This window comes from Calypte anna, chromosome 2, assembly GCF_003957555.1.
Source record: "Calypte anna isolate BGI_N300 chromosome 2, bCalAnn1_v1.p, whole genome shotgun sequence".
Taxonomy (NCBI): domain Eukaryota; kingdom Metazoa; phylum Chordata; class Aves; order Apodiformes; family Trochilidae; genus Calypte; species Calypte anna.
The window spans coordinates 66,292,253-66,309,075 of record NC_044245.1 but is presented as its reverse complement, the minus strand read 5'-3'; the positions used below and the strand labels follow the sequence as shown (position 1 = coordinate 66,309,075).

The following is a 16,823-nucleotide window of genomic DNA, read 5'->3' as shown; positions in this document are numbered from 1 at the left end:
CTTTCAGGTTTCGTCAGCCGGATGGATGACAGACCCCAGCAGGGACCCAAAAGGCGCACGGAGGAAAGCGAGCTGAGAACCCAAACAACAAAACACCAGAGGCTGAATTCTGCACTGAAGCAGCAGACTCCTGCCTGCGGCCGCAGTACCTGGTAAGGCTCCAGGCCGGGAGGAAGAGGAGGAGGAGAAAGAGGAGGATGCAAAGACATTTCCACTACCAGCGGAGAACCCGGACAAATTCCTAAAGCCAGCAGCCGGCAGCGCGGCACCGCCACCGACGGCTCCGGATGCGCTCCAGCCCGGTTCGCACGCCGCGGCCGGGACGAGCCTCCGGCTGCCAGGGGACAGGGTCTCCCGGCGGGGAGCGCGGCCGCCGCCCGGCCCGGCGGAGCCCCACGGGAGCGGCGGGAGGGCGCGGAGCGCCGCGTGGCACCTGGCCGCCCCCCTCTCCTCCTCCTCCTCCTCCCCTCCGCCCCTTTTGCCGGTTCGGGGCATCCCGCGGCAGCGTTGCCGGCGACGGGAGCCGGTGCTCGGCGTCCCGGGTGGAGGAAGGAGGGAAGGAGAGAGGGACGTAGGGGGGGGGGGGGGAAGTTGTGCTCACTCCTCTCCTTAGAGTCGCCCCTCCCTGCGACGAGGGCGAGATAGAGATGCTGTTTGCAACAGGCTGCTGCTCCTGCTGCTGCTGCCGCCGCGGTAGCGCGTCCCCGGGAGAGGAGCCGGAGCGACACGTGATGTGTCTCCTTATCAGGGTGCGCGGGGCAGCGCGGGGGCGGGCAGGGGGCGGGGGCGCCCGCGGAGCGCGGCGCGGCGGGGTCCCTAACCGTGCCCATCTCTCCCCTCCAGGGAGGCGCGGAGGACGGGAAGTTAGCGCGGAGTTGATGAACTTTGCACATCCACAGAAACGCCATTTTGATTCCTTTTTCCGGAACAAGTTTGCGGCTCCCTCCCGTGCGCGCTCCCCCCCGCGCGCCCCCGCGCCCCCCCGGCGGCCCATCCTCCCGGCATGTCGCGGCGCAAGCAGCCCAGCCCCAGCAAAGTCCGGCGTAAGTACCGCGGGGCTGCTCGGCCGCCGCACTCCCTCACAAAGGGCAGGAGCGTGCCTTAGCTCCGGAGAGATCTCTTGGTTGTTTTTTTGTTTTTTGGTTTGGTTTGGGGTTTTTTTTTCCGTCTTAAGGGGGGAGGAAAGGAGGAAAAATAAACTTCTGGAAGGGGGCAGGCGTGGGGGTGAGGACGTTTCAGTGTGTGGGTCGGTCGTGCGACTTCTTTTCAGGATGAAATTCTTGTTAAAGGGGGGAGAAAAAGTTTCCTTAAAAAAAAAAAAAAAAGGAGGAAAAAAGTTTGGCTGGCAGCGGTGGAGATGATGATGAGTTCGTGCAGCCTCCCTCTTCCCTTCCCCCGCTCCTCCCTCTCCTCTCCTCCCTCCGCGGCTCCTGTTTTTTTTTTTTTTTTTTTTTTTTTTTCCCCTTCCCTGTTGCAGACTTTCTACCAACCAGCGGCACCAGCCGCGGCGTTTTGCCTTCAGGACCTGATGCTCATCCATATTAAACCGTCTGAGCTCAGGAATCCGGCCAGATCATCCCCCCCCTCCTGCTGCAAAGTTTATTTTTAACCAGCCACCGCCACAATTTGGATGGGGCTGCGAGGAAGCAACATCTTCTAGCCCGGCTCGCCCCCGTCTCCCGAGCCCGCAGCCGCTTGCCTTTTAACTTTTCCTTCGGGCTGATTTTCCTTGCCGGCGGTGGCGGCGGGTCCCGGGGCGGCCCCTTTCCGCAGCTCCCGGACCGGAGGGCCGCGCCGGCGCTGGGAAGTTGGGATGAAGGCGCCCCTTCGCAGGTAGAGCTGCCTTGCGCCGCGCATCTCTCCGCTGACTTTCCGCCCCCATCCCCCGCGGCCGAGCCTACCCTTCCTTGGCACCCCGCTCCCTTTCCTCTCTCCTCTTTCCCCATCTTCTTTATTTTATTTTCTTTTTTTTTCCCCCTCTTTCCTTTTCTTTCTCCGCTACCCCCCCCCCCTTCCTTCTCCCCTTCGATAGGGACATGCGTGTCCTTTCCCACCTCCCAGCCCGAGCGGCGGCGCGGGGTGCGGGGAGAGTTAGGCCCGAGAAGAGGGGGAGCTCTGCCCCCCGCGGGTCCCCCCCGTCCCCCTGCCTTTGTGCGGTGCCAGGGACACATCCCTACGCAGCGGGGCCAGCGGCGGGCAGGGACACCCGGGCGGCGTCACCACTACAGGAAGGAGCCGGGCAGCATCCGAGCTTCAGGGGGGGCGGAGGGAAGAGGGGGGGTTTCGGGGGGGGGGGGGCATAGATGATCGGCTCGGAGTTGCTCTCTCTTACTTCACCCGAAATTTTGGAAGGACCAGAGGGGGAAGGGGGCCGTGGAGACCCCCCATGAGCGGCGACGGTGTTTGGGATGAAAACAAAGTTTCGGGCCGCGCGGCCGCCGCCTCCCCCCCCGCCGCGGTGCCTGGTGCGGATGGGAGCCAGCCGCGACCCGTCTCTCGGGAGACTGCTGCCCATCGCCGTTGCTACGGGCCGGGACACCCCCCCACCCCACCCCCCCGAAGGCTCCGCGGAGAGGATGCGAGGCAGATCCTCCCGCTCTGTTAGTAATACAGGGGGTGGCTTCTCCCATTTCTCCCACCCTCCCCCCCGCCATGCGCCGGGGGTGCAGGGGCGCGGGGGAAGCGGCCCGGGCCAGGCGCGGCTGTTGTTGGGCCGGGCCGGGCCGCGGGGATCGCGGAGTGCCGAGATGCTGCAACTTTTTTTTTTTTTTTTTTTTTTTTTTTTTTTAGCAGAGGAGGGAGGGCGGTGGATTGAACTTTGTCATGTCGCAGATAAGTTTCCTCTGGCTTCTTCTCCCTGCACTTCTCCCCCGCCTCCTCTCTGAAGGCACACTTACTTTTTTCTATTTTTCCCCGTTTTTCGATGGTGTTTTTTTGTTCTTTTGTTTGTTTTTGGTTTTTTTGTTTTTTTTACTTTTTCCCCGTTTCACCTCCTGGCTGCAGTATCTTCGCCTGCTCGGCATCCTCGCCGGGTTACGCAGGAGGAGGAGAACGCTTCTCCTGGCTCAGCACATTTCCCTGCCCGGCTCGCTCCGCTCTGCTGCGCACCCCGCGGAGGCCCGGGCGCCTCAGTGCCTCGCTGCCCTCCCACGGTCGCGCCGGGATAGCCGGCCCGGAGCTGATGCTCTCTGGTCCTGCCCTCCGAGGAACCATCATCCTGCCCCTCAGCCACTGAACTGATTTCTGGAGGGAAGCGGGGTGGGGGGATGAGCCAACCATCCAGTTTTAATCCCGACTCCCTCTTTCGCCTGTCGTATCTTGTATGTGAGATCAAGTGTGGTTATGTGTCTGGGAAAGTTACAGGCTGAGTTCAGCGTGATTTGGAGGAGGGTTTGTCTAGGAGAGACAGCAAATGCAGTTGATGTTTTTCACCATTCCAACGTCCATCCCCACACCTTGGAGAAAAAAAAATTGCTTCTTAACAACGGGAGCAGTTGCTAAATAACGCTGTCTTGTCACCCTGCAGTGCACAGTAGGCAGCTGCTAACTGGTGGCTGAAGTTTTTTCGTTGAGGTCTGCCGTTTTGACACAAGCACCGAGTTTTGTTACCGCAGTTCCTGTTTTCCACAGGGTCAGCATGCGTGAACGGGATGCAGTGACTCAGGGTCAGGCCAGCCATATTTGTTTTAGGTTTTAATTTTCTCTTTGAAGACTTAAGGGAATATAGTCTTTTCTTAGTGGGCCTGCATAATGCCGATTAGCCTTAAAGGGAGTTTGGGTACATCCAGGGAAGAATAGGCCCTTTTGTTTGTTAGAAACCCAGAAACAGCATGAATCCATCATCCAATCAATCAGAGTACCAGGGCTCTCCCTCACCTGCCGGCAAGGACACATCCAGCCTCCTCTCTTGCTACAGGGCAGCTGTGCTCAGCCCGGTGTGGCCTCTTTTGCTCCCTCACCTTCCTCCTCCCAGCAGCCATATTTGGAACTGAGTTAGTATCGTGAAGTAAGGAAAACGCTGTCCTTCAAGTACAATCCAGTAAACTTTTCTTCTGCTCTAATTTCACAGGCTTCTAGTTGTCTATCAGTAGTTGAATTTATGTAGCCACTCTTACACATCTCTTCTTAATAACTACCTACCTTAAAGAAAATACATTCTTATATCTATATATATTTGTCTTGGTATTAAGACAGACTATAACAGAAGGTTTGCTGTTTCTTGCTTTTGTTTGTTGTCTTCTTCTTCTTCTTCACTCAGATCTGGGAGTTTGAAGCTTTATTTGCCTGCAGCTTTCAGTGCAGTGAAACATCTTACTCCGACTCAGCTCACCCAGGTTGTGTCTGTTCTTAGTTCTTTGCAGTACTCAGTGACCCTCTGACCAGAAGGCTTTTTTTTTTTTTTTTGTTCAGAGGGTCAGAAGATTTTTGAAGTTTCAAACCTGGGAAAGCTAAATGTCTTCATTATGTTAGTAATATCTGTAATCTCCTTCAGTACCAATGGCAAGCACAGTGTTTCCCAAGGCATACATTGACATCTGTAGTGCTTTTCTCAGTCCTTAAGGATTTTATCACTTTGCCAGTGTTGAAGTCACACTGCAATCGATAGTAGCTTGACTTTGCCCTGTGAAAGTTTCTTAAGCAGAAATAGTTTGGGTTGCCCTTAGCTGGATTTCTCATTTAAAGAAAAACTGTTAATGTACTTACATTGTATAGATTAAAAACATATAGATAAATCCCTTTGGTTATATTCATTATCCCTTGTAAAAGTAGGTGGTGCTTAGAAGGTCATAGGATAAGTGTTGCTAAGCAGCTAAACTGAAGGATGCTAAAATTAACCTGAGTGTTTTTGTAAGGGATTCACTTTTTAAGTTGCAATAATTTTTTTATTGGCTTAAAATACATTTTTTTGATAGTAAAACATCTGAAAAAATACTTAGATGCACGAATAAAGCTTTCCAGGGAACTGTTTTGAGTGTTCAAAGTATCTGCAGACAGGAGTTACTCCTCCCTCCCCCCAGTATGCCTCGATTTTACCAGCAATGGGCCCTCAATTTGTGCCCTTTGCAAATGTCCTTCCAGAGTTATCTGTTGCTCCCAAACTATCTGATGTATGTTGGATAGCAGCCTGTAGGGACAGTCTTGGGAAAAAAGAAACTGCAAAGGTTCCCCAGGAACAGGCAGAAAACAAGTAAATCCTGTTAGTCTGAAATCTCTGCATTTGCAGAAAAAGCCCCTTTTAACTTTTTGATGAATGATGAGTACGCTTGGAAATCTGTGTTTTAGGTGTACACTCTTAAAACATGTGAAATCATGTCTTCTGCTTTCAGCATGGTAAAGGTTATTTTAAAATGAGTGTATCATTGGACCATGTTACTGGACCAGTTTGAGAGGGCTGCCCTGATGATGTGGTAGCTTCTTTCTTGGGAGATAATTGTCTGTATAGGAGGATGGTAGTGTAGCTTGCAGTTCTCCTGAAGGTAGTGAGAATGCCTGATGTCTCTTTCTTTTACCTCCTTTCTGAATTCAAGCAATATGGTAGTTCATGGCATTACAGCTTTAAAATACACTTTTTCAAAAGTATTCTGCAGGTTGGAAAGGGGCTAGAAACTGGGTGTTAAGTACAGCTTCGTTGTGGATAGAGTGCTCAAGTACCCTGCAGCTTTGCTGCGAAGTGTCTTGATGAGATGTAAGCTTTGGGGGTGAGAAGGAATTGCCCTCTCACAGACCATGCACCAGCTTGTTTCTTATTTTCAGATGGGAGAGCTGACTTTCCAAGTTGTTGTTCAGCAGTTACAGCTGTTTTTCCTTGGGGAGGCATATGAGCAATCCTTTCTCAGTGTGTTTGTAGATTTTTTTTTTTTAATTTTTTTTTAAAATATCCTAAACAAGCCAGCAACTCTGGGAACTGCACACCCTACAACCTCCCCCTTCCCTCCCCCCCATATTTAGAGGCATCCTTACAGTCTGTAATGTCAAACTCAGAACTTGAATGAGTATCTTTGGAAATGCCACTTTGGTGATACACTGAAAAGTTAGCTATTTAAGTGGAGCCAGGAAGAGCTTGAAACTTGCAGAGCTCTGCCAGGCCAGGTTTGGTTATCAGCGTTTGATTACAAATGAGAATAGGTGAGGTTGGCCGAGGTGGGAAGTGCTGGCTCTGTTCTGGGGTACTTCTGAACAGGAATTTCAGGAGCATTGGCTTTGTTCTTCGGTGCAAGAAATCTGATGATGGCTTATCTTTGATGTCTGCCAGTCACGATGTTTTTTCCCACCTAAAGGTGTTCCCTTCACCCCACCCTGCCCTTCTGTTTTGAATAGCAACATTTGAGGGCCAGTGACTTAGAAGTGTGCAGGCTTCTGAAGCAGCAGTACCAGAGCATCTCACCCTCCCTTTCCCCAGCGTTTTGCTCAGAGCAGGGTGACAAAACTTATTTAAAGCTCAGGCTAATGCTTTATTATGAAATACTAAAAGTACAAACAGTTGCCAGCTGGGGCATATGCTGTGAGCACCCGTTGGATGTCTCGTTCATGTGCTGGAAAAGGGCCAGAACACAGAAAAGGGCCAGGACAAAAGGGAGAAGTCAGTGAGATACTTGGCTCACGGTTGTGCTGGTGTTAAACCTGTTAGAGCAGCCTCCTGCAGTCAGAAAGGAATTGTCCTGATGCAACTCAGCAGCACCTGGACCTGTGCTTCCTTTAGAAACAACACAGGCCTTTTTTTTTTTTTTTTTTAATAGTGGCATTTCAGCCTTCAGGTTGGCCAGCCTAGCAATCAATAAAGGTGGTTGCCTTTGAATAGGTGCTTTGCACAAAAGAAGTAGTTGATGGGTGGAGACTGTTTGTTCAGAGTGATTCAACTAAGTAAGGCTAAGAGAATCTGAATACCTCTTTAAAGATGTAGAGAAAGGCAGCTGTTTTAACAACAGGATTCACCTGCAGAGTGCCAGCCATCCCTAGAGGTGCTACAGCAAGGGAAAAGAAGAGCTGTCAAAATCCCCCACGGGCATTGTTAGGCTCCTGAACTAAAATAGGTATTCCAAGGACCATTAGAGAGGGAGGCAGTTTAGGCCTTGATTACCTCCCCCATCACCTTTACTGATCTTCCCAGAGAAGTACATGGAATGTAGCTTTGAAATTCCACTGTGTTCCTGCACCTAACCTCCCTGAACAAAAAAGTTTTGCAATTTTATCTTATTTAATTATTTACTTGTTTCATTTCATTATTTTGGGAGATCTTTTTCCTTTTGAAGAAGACATTCCCTCATTCTGGTGTCTTAAAGTTTCTTTGAAGATCCATTTCTATGAGGGATGTTATTTGTGTAGAACTCTCATGAAGTGTGGGAGGGCTGCTTGCACACAGTGAACAGGTAACTTCCCAGTGTAGCATCTGACAGATTTGAAAAACTGATTTTTGACTTTTAAGTCACTCTGGGTAAAAAGTACATTAAGCATCTTGGACATTTTCTGTGCTGGTGACTTGCTTATTCGGTTCTAAAACACAGATGTATTTTGTGGTTAATGGTGGAAGTTCCAGCCTCTGAATCATGTCAGACTTCTCCACTTGTCATCTCCCAGTGGATATTTTAACAGGTGATAGCATGTGCTTTTTTGAAACAGCACAAATATACTTGTAGGTGTTTTAGGAATGGGTGGCCTGAATCATCTGTCCTTTGAGAACAGAGGATGATCAGCCCTTGACAAACCTTTTTTTTAGTTAATTCAGGTGTGTGCTTCCTCTCTGTAGATGAGAGAAGCAAAATGTTGATGTTGAAGCATAGCTGTCTTTGGCTTTTATTGTATGTGATTAGCTGGCTTTAACTGGTGCCCATGTTAGTCGTGTTTCATACAGCAGGTGATGTCAGTGTTCAGGTGTATCAGTACCTAGGAGTGCTTTGCTTAGAATGCTTGCACCACAGCAATAAATTCCATCCTGCTTCGGGTAGCAGGAAGAGCCTAGTGTAAGTTCTTTTTGTAACACAAAATGCATTTTCTTCATTAAATTAATTATGTCTCATTGCTCACAGTGTTTTGAGACTCTGAGAAGCAGCCGGGACATAAATACCTGTGTGCTGTGTGTACACTTTTGGTTTTTTTTTTTAGTGATGTTAATGAGGTTGCCTGTGTATTGAGGACAAAAGGTGGCTGTGTGGTGTCTTTTGCATGTGCTTGCCTGCTTCATCCCCTCCTTCTCTCCCAAAGCCTTGAAGTATTCTGAATTGGTGTTCACTTGGATGGCTTACAGTAGAACACTCAGATTTTTCTGTTTATACATCTCAGTGCTTTTGGATGGAAGGAAGGAAAGCTGCAGGAGGTTTGCTTTTAAAGTGAGACACTGAAGGTTCAAGAAGTGGAAGTGCCTGCCATTTGACTGTTGTTTTCCAGGGCAAGAAGTATGAAGGCATTGACAAGTGCTTTTCTATAGAGATGTAACTTATGCCTTGTATTTGGTTGATTTGAAGGGTATATATATATTTGGTCTGTTTTTCTAACAGCTGCAGGTCTCATTTTTTCTTCCTCTTTGTCAGATGGTCTGGCCAGGTGTCACTTAATACATCTTACTGCGTTGCCCAGTAGGGTTCAAAACTGTGGCCCATGGCATTTTCTGGAACGAGTCTTGGAGCAGCTTCCAGCCTTTAGGAAGTAAGCAGATAGGTGGCTTTTCAGCTTGGTAAGATCTCGTGGCAGCCTTTGAACTGTCAGGAACCTGACTGTCCCTGTTGCAGAAGGGTAAAGACAGCTGTACCAAAGTTCCTCTGTTTCTCTGGTGTAAACACAGATTGCTGTTGGAAGCTGTGCTTTTTTTCAAATAGTGAAGTATTTATTTTCGTATCAATACTACCTATACTTTGTGGGAGAAATCTCCATCCCCTGTTTCCATCCCTTTCTTCTAAGCATGAAGTGGCCACCACAGTTGACCGAACCAGAGGGTGAATTTATAGGGATGGGTGAAATAATCTGTTCCTTAGAGTGGGTACTTGTTACCTTGGAAGGAAGCCATGCAGATTCTGAACTCTGCAGGAAGGAACTGGTGGATTCTGTAAACTCTGCAGCACTTCTAACTGCAGTTAAAGCGATTCCAAATCTCTACTTGCAAAGCTTTTGGAACATGTAAGCTCTTTTAATCTAGTGACTGAGGATTTTCTATGGCTCCCTTTTCCCTTGAGAAAGAAAGAAAAAAAGATAAAAATAAATCATAAGGTTATCCATTTTAAAAGCTGCAGAGTTAGCAAACAAAAATTAAGGTGTTCACAGAACAGTTAAGTGGGCCAAGCTGAACTCGGGTCATGCCCCATTATGGTTGCTGTTATGTGTTTAATGAATGAATAGATGTGTAAATAGTATGTAGAAGTGGAAAACATGGCTTCATTCAGATCATCAGCAGAATTCCTTCAGGCTTCACTGGACTGAGATTTTATGTGGGGTATATACAGCTGAAAGCTCTTGAGCGTTCATAGCATGAAAGATGCCAGGAAAATTAAAAAAAGTGGAATACTAATACTGTAGTGTTTTTCTGATGCTTGAAATTCCTACAGGTGTAGTTACAAAGTCAGTGCATCTGTTCTGGAACCTTGTCTGATTAACAGCAAACTGAATTTGGGATGTAATAGCCTATTTTGGTTAAATTCTCTTCCATTCTGGTTTTGGGCATCACTGAAACAGTGTGGCCATTGCTGCATCCCTTTTCTAAATCCTAGAGGCTGTGCTTTAACTTTCTGGAGTGTACTTGCTCTGGTGAGTGGGAGGATGACTAGTCTTTCCCAGGCCTGTCCTTCCCTGCAGGAAGAGGGGAATGTAGAGAATTCTCCCCGAGGATGGATCTGGGGCAGAGATGGCTCCTGCATGTTTGGGGCCAGAGTTTTTATTTACACCATTGCGTAACTTTTAATCTCCATAGGAAAAGATGTGGGTTAGTAGATTTGCAACACCACAGACTTGCATGTGGCCACGGTCTGCCTGGTAGCCGACGTGTGCTAGTATTGCATAGTAGATGTACTGATGCCTGCCTGGGGTTGTCCTGGAGTATTGGGTGACCTTGTGCAGAAGGATCTGCTGTTGCCTGACTTTTGACCTGATGTATTGGCAGCCTCTCTTGTGCTTGCACTGCCTGAATTGTCTGCTTTGCAGTAAATGTTTCTGTGCTCACCGCCTTCAAAATGATTGCTAAAAAGTGTTTGGGCCAGACATAATTTACTCTGGACAAGAAGATGCTAGCAACCTGTGCAAGTTGCACGCTGTAGTTAACCATCCCAGCTAGTGATTCAAATGGAGCTAGTAGCACAGATGTGGATTAGGGAAGTCCAGACTGCTGATTTTAAAATTTCCACTGTTTCTGGTAATGGATGTTTGTAAGAGCTGCCTAGTACAAAGACCCAAGAAATGAGGTGGTGTGATGGTCTTTGTTTAGTTCCCGGTATACAGGTGCCAAGCATTATGCTTTGATTTCCTACACTGTAAACTCTTTGGGGCAGGGTTCAGCATTCAATTACCGAGTTTTGAAAAGTCACCTAACACACTGAGGAACTGACCTGCTCGGCACTATTTCAGTATAAATGTTTAATTATAACTATCTTCTTAACCCCTAGTGGGGCCTTTCCAGGTTGAGGCAAGGTTGAGGCAGGCCAGGAACCTGCACTGCTGTTGCTGAGGTGTCTGTGTGTAAACAGAGAGCTTTGGTTGCAAGGCAGAATTTGGGCAGCTCTCATAAATGCTTAGTTTGCACAGAAGGGACAAAAGTTTTGTTTTGTTTTTTCTAGGCAGTATAGATGCAAGCATATTATGTGCTTAGTTGTCTGCACCTGGTTGTTTGGTTTAGAAGCAAATACACTCCTAGGACTCATATGTGTTTTAAAGCATCACAGTCAGACCACATCCTTCTCTCTCTCTTTTGCTAAAGATCTGTATGTTAAAGTGATAAATGTCAAGATTCTAAAACTGAGAAATTAGAAGAAGAAACTGGGAGTAGTAGATGTCACCCCCTCAATCTGTCACCTTCCCAAGACTGAAGTGAACTTAATGGCTCCTGCCGTTCACAAAGTAATCTAATTCTCTTGCCTTGATTGACTTGTGTTGTAGCTTTAAACTGAATTCTTAAGTCACCCTAACAGTGATGTATGTATCATTTGTTATATTTATACAATATGAATATGAAAGCATATGGAGTAATGGAAACATCTAGAAATTAGACCTCCAGAGAAGACTCCCATTTAAATCAGGTTACTTACTTGGATTAAACCTACCCAAATTTAAAACATGTGGGCTCATGTACTAAACTAGTTGAATTTTCAGCACTCCAGGGGTGGTTCTTGGGTTTATTGGTGCGTTGTCTGTATCTTAGTCTGTTCTAGCTAGCTTTGTGGGAGCAGTTTGCTGTTACTAAGGTTGGAATAAGCTGATGTCAGATTTTTGTCCACCGTGCATAGCAAGTAGAGGTCAAACACTTGTACAGCCGGTGATACCATGACTTGTTAAGAATGTATGCAGCAGGTCGCTTTTCAAAACATCTTTTGAAAAGCAGCCTGTGAGAGCAGTGCCATGTAGAAGAGACGTGCATCTTCCTCTGGCATCAGCAAATGGATGCATCCTGTCACATTGGACTGCTGAGCATGTTTAGTCATGTTACTGTAATAAGCTCTGGGAACAGGAATGGGTTCTGCCCTGCTGTGCTTCAGGAAGATTTGAATGAATTTGACTGGTTTGTTCCAGGGAAACTCCTGTTTGTATCTGCTGCTTTTGTTCTGGGTACAGAGAGGGACGGAGTTGAATTTTTCTTGAAGAAGGGGGAGGGGGGCTTTTACAATTGGTAACTTTACTATACTTAAGTTATAATTCCTTAGAAGAGGTAAAATATTAAAAATCCTAAGTGACTCCTAGAATACTCAGTGTTTCTGGCACTGATGGCATACACATCTGCTTAGTTTTGAGACTCTTCTTTGCCCAGATAAACTGAGTATTAGGGACCCTGCTTCCAGCTGTAGCCTTCGGGCATCTCTGTTTCTCCTGCCCTAGCAGCGAATCATCTTACAACATACGTGGATGTAAAGTTTTAAATGGGCTGTGGTGGGGGTAACCATCTTCATCCTTTTCTTTTTGTGTTAACACAGCTTATCCTGGTGGCTCTCCGGCTATTTTTAAAATTTACTGGGGTGTGTGTATGTCGGAGGTGGGTCTAGATCACGCCAACACTGATCCTGCAAGACACTTAAAACACAGATATAATTCTGCTTAAGTAGGTTGTTCCATTTAAGTCAAAATACTGGCATGGGCGAAGTTAAGGGAAGTCTTTCAGGGATGGGGCCTGCATTTTAACTTTCAGAAGAAGTATTCCTGACACAAGCCAGAATCTTTAACCCGTGTGAGCTTCAGCTCCAAACTCGTCCCACTGGCTTCAGTTTCTGACCTACTTGAGAATCTATGGCTCAGCCTGAGGAAGTGCTGCAGGTCTTGCGGCCTGGAAAAAGAGTTGGCTTTGAAGAGAAGACTGCAAGAAACGTGGCCGTGAACCCAAGCTCCTTCAGCACACAGCCTCTGCAAGAGTTAAACAAAAGCACTCCAGCAGCTCATGCGCTCTCTGTGTGTGCATACTTTCCTAATCTTGACGTGGGGTCTGAGCTGCAGGCTCCTCCGCGGAGGTACCGTGGGGTTGGCTTGGCTGTCACCTCCTCGCTCCCCGCATCTGGCTGCGGCTCGGCACACGGGGAGGGACGCTCCCCGCCGATGGAATTGCTGGCTGCAGATAGCCAGCTGCCTAACCTAAAAAACTTTTCCCCATGGGGCTGGCTGGGCCGAAAGGTGCCCTGGCATGCCTCTCCTGCCCTGCCCTGGCTTCCTGCCCTCGCAGGGAACCGTAAAGGGAAGAAAAAGTGCTGCAGTGGCCCCTTTCCTGTGCCTGGAAGATGTCTTGCACCTACCTTGTGCTCTCAGGTTGTTTTGGGTGAGCTTTCTGCTGCTCTGGTATCATCATTTGGCTGGAGAACAGCTGCCTCCGAGGACAGGTTTGCTTTGAAACAGGGGAACAGCTGTAGAGAGTGGGGCCCTTGGGCCCGTCCGTCCCTGATGCTGGCAGGCTGGCCCTGCACGTGGAGAGAGGGAGGACAGAGCACGCGGTGGTGGGGGTTTTTTTGTATTTTGTTTTTTTCCTCTGGGTGACAAAGTCCTGAGGGCAATTTGGACCTTGGCTGTCCGGGAAGAATAACTCCAGTTCCTTCAACCCACAGCACCCTTACAGAAATTGCTGAGCATTTCTGACCAGAGGCTGGAAATGAAAGCTGCCTTTTTTTTTTTTTTTTTTTTTTCCCCTTAGGTTTCCTTGGAAAGGCTGCCAGTGGCCACCTCGCCCCACCCTGCAGACGTGTGGGCGGGAGTGGGGGTAGCCGGCAGGAGGGAACATCACCAAAAAGTCAGAGGGACTTGGCTCTTGGCCATGCACAGGAGCAGGAACAACAGCTTTGATGGCCCCCGGAGCCTCACTGATGTCAGTGCTCCTTAAAATGCAGCACTGCGTGTTGGGGGCAAGGGGGGAGAGGGGCTGGAGCAGGTTTAGGGAGGGTAAGTGGTACACAGGACAACCTCTGCAATTATTCCCTCACCTGAAAACTAAACCTCCTCCATTCCATTGGAATGGGAAGGTTTTGGATGAATGAGTGAGAGTTTTGAGAAACTTGTAAAAATAGAACAAATCACTGAAAGTAAGGAGCTGAAAGAATCCGCATTGTAAAATTTGCGTGCACATGCAGCATATCTGTTTGCTTGGGATTTTTTTTCCTTTTAAGAGAAATGTAGATAGGAACAGTTGAGCACTGTTGGATAAATCTGTCACTGTTGTTCCCTTCTTTCTCCCGTATGTTGTCTCTGAGAACCTGTCACACTGTGACACATCATATTGTCAAACATCCTACTGTGTTTGAAAAGTATCTGGCTTGCCTTGGGATGCTGTATGAAATATGGCAGGATGTGGCATCCTGCAGGGAGCATGTCATGTGTGCTCACTTGGCCTCCTGCCCTTGCTTGAGCAGAGGAAGGGAATGTACATCAGAAGAACACAGTTGTTCACAGCTCCCTTCCACTCCCCTGTGTTGTTCCAGAGAGATGGCACTTTGCATTACCCATGAGATCTACCAAAGCTGTCTTTCCTCATATGTTGGTGCCAGAGGTCCCTGATGGTGAGAGCCTTTGCAAGGCTATGAGTGGTGAGGCTGTCTGTCTGACCTCTGTGCCATGGGATGCTGTACTCCTGCTACAGGTACCAAACTGAATGAACACAAGTTCCTCTCAGGCCTGAGATGACTTCTTCCAATTTAATAGCTAATACAGAAGTTTCTAAAGGTCACAAGAGAATCTGACGTGTAGTTGGAAGTGCTGAGGGAAGAGGATACCAGCTTTTCCAGAACTGTGCAGCTCAATCACAGAACGAGGTTGGACTGGACATGAAACTGGATTCCAGGGTGACGTGGTGATTGCAGCCTCAGCTGGCTTTGCTTCTTCCCACAGCTGGGGAGTTGATTTTCCCAGTAGGCCTGTGCCAGCATAGTCCTGCTGCTGGTCTTGTGGTGTTAGCCCAACACAGAAGTCACGCTTGAGTTGCTTGCAAGTGATATGCAGTGCACAAATGTAGGCAACAGGGGTAAGCCAGCCTATCCAGACTTGTTGGCAAAGCTGAATTTGCAAAATGCTGTCTCCATTAAGGCCAGTGTAATAATAAGTTGAAGAGATTCCATCTTGAAAAATAAACAGCATAGCTTAGGTGTTTGGAGTGGAGGGTTTTATATAAGGCTTTTGCTTTTTGTTAACTCAGGTTAACTTTGTGAGTCAGATGAACATTTCCTGTATCAGTCAGAATTCTTGTAGGAATTAGCAAAAATGACACAGGGTCACAGTAGTTGTATGGGGCCGAGTAAGCATCTACTCAGTGTTCTTTTCAATTGTGACAGTGGCATGAAGAATGTATTTACTGAAGGTCACAGAGGGAGACAGTAACAGAAGCAGGAAAAGAGCCCAAAATCTCTACATCCAGTCCTTCGGCTTTACCATTAGATCATGCTTCCACTCTGGGCAGATGAACCTGCATAAAAACCTTGGTTCACAAATAGATGACGTTCAAGTACTACCAGCATTGTAAAATATGGCTAGGGCTAATATATTTGCTCTGACTTTCATCTTGAGTGCTTGGTGGAACACCTGTAAGTATTTACATTTTAACATGAGCTTTTGTGCTTGTGAAAGCAGACAGTTTGACAGCAATGACCTCTCGCACAAAAGCCTGAATAAGTGATGAACTTCCAACAAATCCATGACCTGAACTCTGCTGGATGCATATTGAAGGCGACAAGTTAATATAGCCTCTGGCAGCACCAACAAGAGGCCTGACTCTGCTGGACTCTTACGCTGGAGGTGGTCTGCAAATGTGCCTCTAAACGCTGTCCTTGCCCAAAGGCTTGGAAGTAAGTGTGCCTGTGCAGACTACCTAGGTGAAGGCCTCGGGCAAATGTTTGCTATAGACATAATGTGAGGTTTTTCCCAAGGCTTCTTGTCCTCATGCTCTGCTCTGACTCTGGGTGAAGGGCTTGGTCTGTGTAGCAGAGAAGGCAGAATGGTGAATGTGTCTCTCTCCTCCCAAGTGCTGCACTTGGGAGTTTTTGCTGTGCTTAAATTGAATTGAGTAAATTATGGGCAGCTCTGGAGTTGGACACATCTCTGCTGCAAGTGTGGTAACCTCTGGCTGTCAGACAGGAGAGACAGCTGTGGTACAGTAACCTCTGAAATCACCTTGACCTGAAACACACTGATGCTGTGGCTCCAGAGACATTTCCTCAGGACTGCCCTGTCCTGGAATGAGCAGTTCCTGGTACCTGCTTCTCCAGTCAAATTTGGGTTCAGAGCAGGTAATGCCTTTTCCAGCTGACACAACTGCCTCTGGATCTGTGGCAAAAGGTTTTTAAAGTCCTGTGGAGTAAGTCATGCTGCATTTTTCACCTGCAAAACTGAAAACTAGAGGGAGTCCTACTTGTGTCTCATGCCAGGTCAGACCAAAAGCCCATTTAGCCCAGGACAGGTGATCAATGATGTGGATTTATCAAAACAGAACATGGCAAAAGGGCACCTATTAATGATGCTTTTCTAGTATGGTCTACCAGCACCATGCAGCTTCTGAAAAGTGTATGCACATATAAGATTTAATATCTAGGTTCAAGAATCCCTTTTTTCTGACCTTGTCCAGCAGCTTTTTGAACCTGCAGAGACACCTGGTGCCTTGAGGTGGTGAGTTTTGTAGTTTAACTATATGCTATTGGAGGGGAGATGAAAAAAAAATACTTTCTAAACCTGGTGTTTGATGCTTCCACTTGGTACCATTTAGGACTTGTATTATGGGAAGGAGTGATTAATCATTCACTACCAACCTCCTCCATGCCTTTCACCATTTTGTGGACCTCTGCTGTATATCACCTCTGTGGTCTTCCTCCCAGGTTGTAGTCCCAATCTGAGTACCAGTTGTTCTGTATAAGTTGTTCCATGCTTTTGATTACTCTGTTCACTGACACTTGTTAAAGCTTCAGTTTGCTGTGTTAACATATATCACAGGCACATGCCAAAAGTACTTTATTTGCCTACATATTTATTGCTGTAAGACATTTACTTAGATAGGCTTAAAGATTTCCAGGTGCTTCCAGGATTCTCCTCTTCAACAGCTTTCCCAGGAAACTTTCTCAGTGCTGGCAGGTTACAGGCAGAAGATGCTGATTGGTGGGGGGTGTTTGCAGGTCTGGCTTCCCTTCTGATTGCTTGAGAGCTCCTTGCTAAAATGGTGCTTTTCTCTCTTCCTTCCTTCC

General features: G+C 47.6%; 1 protein-coding gene across 8 annotated transcripts in view; it reads left to right on the top strand.

Annotated features, from left to right (window-relative positions):
• Nucleotides 1-486: 486 nt before the first annotated feature.
• RREB1 (ras responsive element binding protein 1) overlaps nucleotides 487-16,823 on the top strand; it is a 123,955-nt gene continuing 107,618 nt past the window's right edge. For 3 of the 8 annotated variants that reach the window (XM_030444165.1, XM_030444168.1, XM_030444166.1), the window contains exons 1-2: nucleotides 487-749; nucleotides 844-1,043. In XM_030444165.1, coding sequence (XP_030300025.1) covers nucleotides 1,004-1,043 — 40 coding nt within the window. In that variant the 5' untranslated portion in view covers nucleotides 487-749; nucleotides 844-1,003. Of the gene's footprint in view, nucleotides 750-773; nucleotides 1,044-1,494; nucleotides 1,834-12,759; nucleotides 12,932-16,823 lie in introns of those variants that run through there. The other 5 variants (XM_030444172.1, XM_030444164.1, XM_030444173.1 and 2 more) reach the window with 3 other exon arrangements.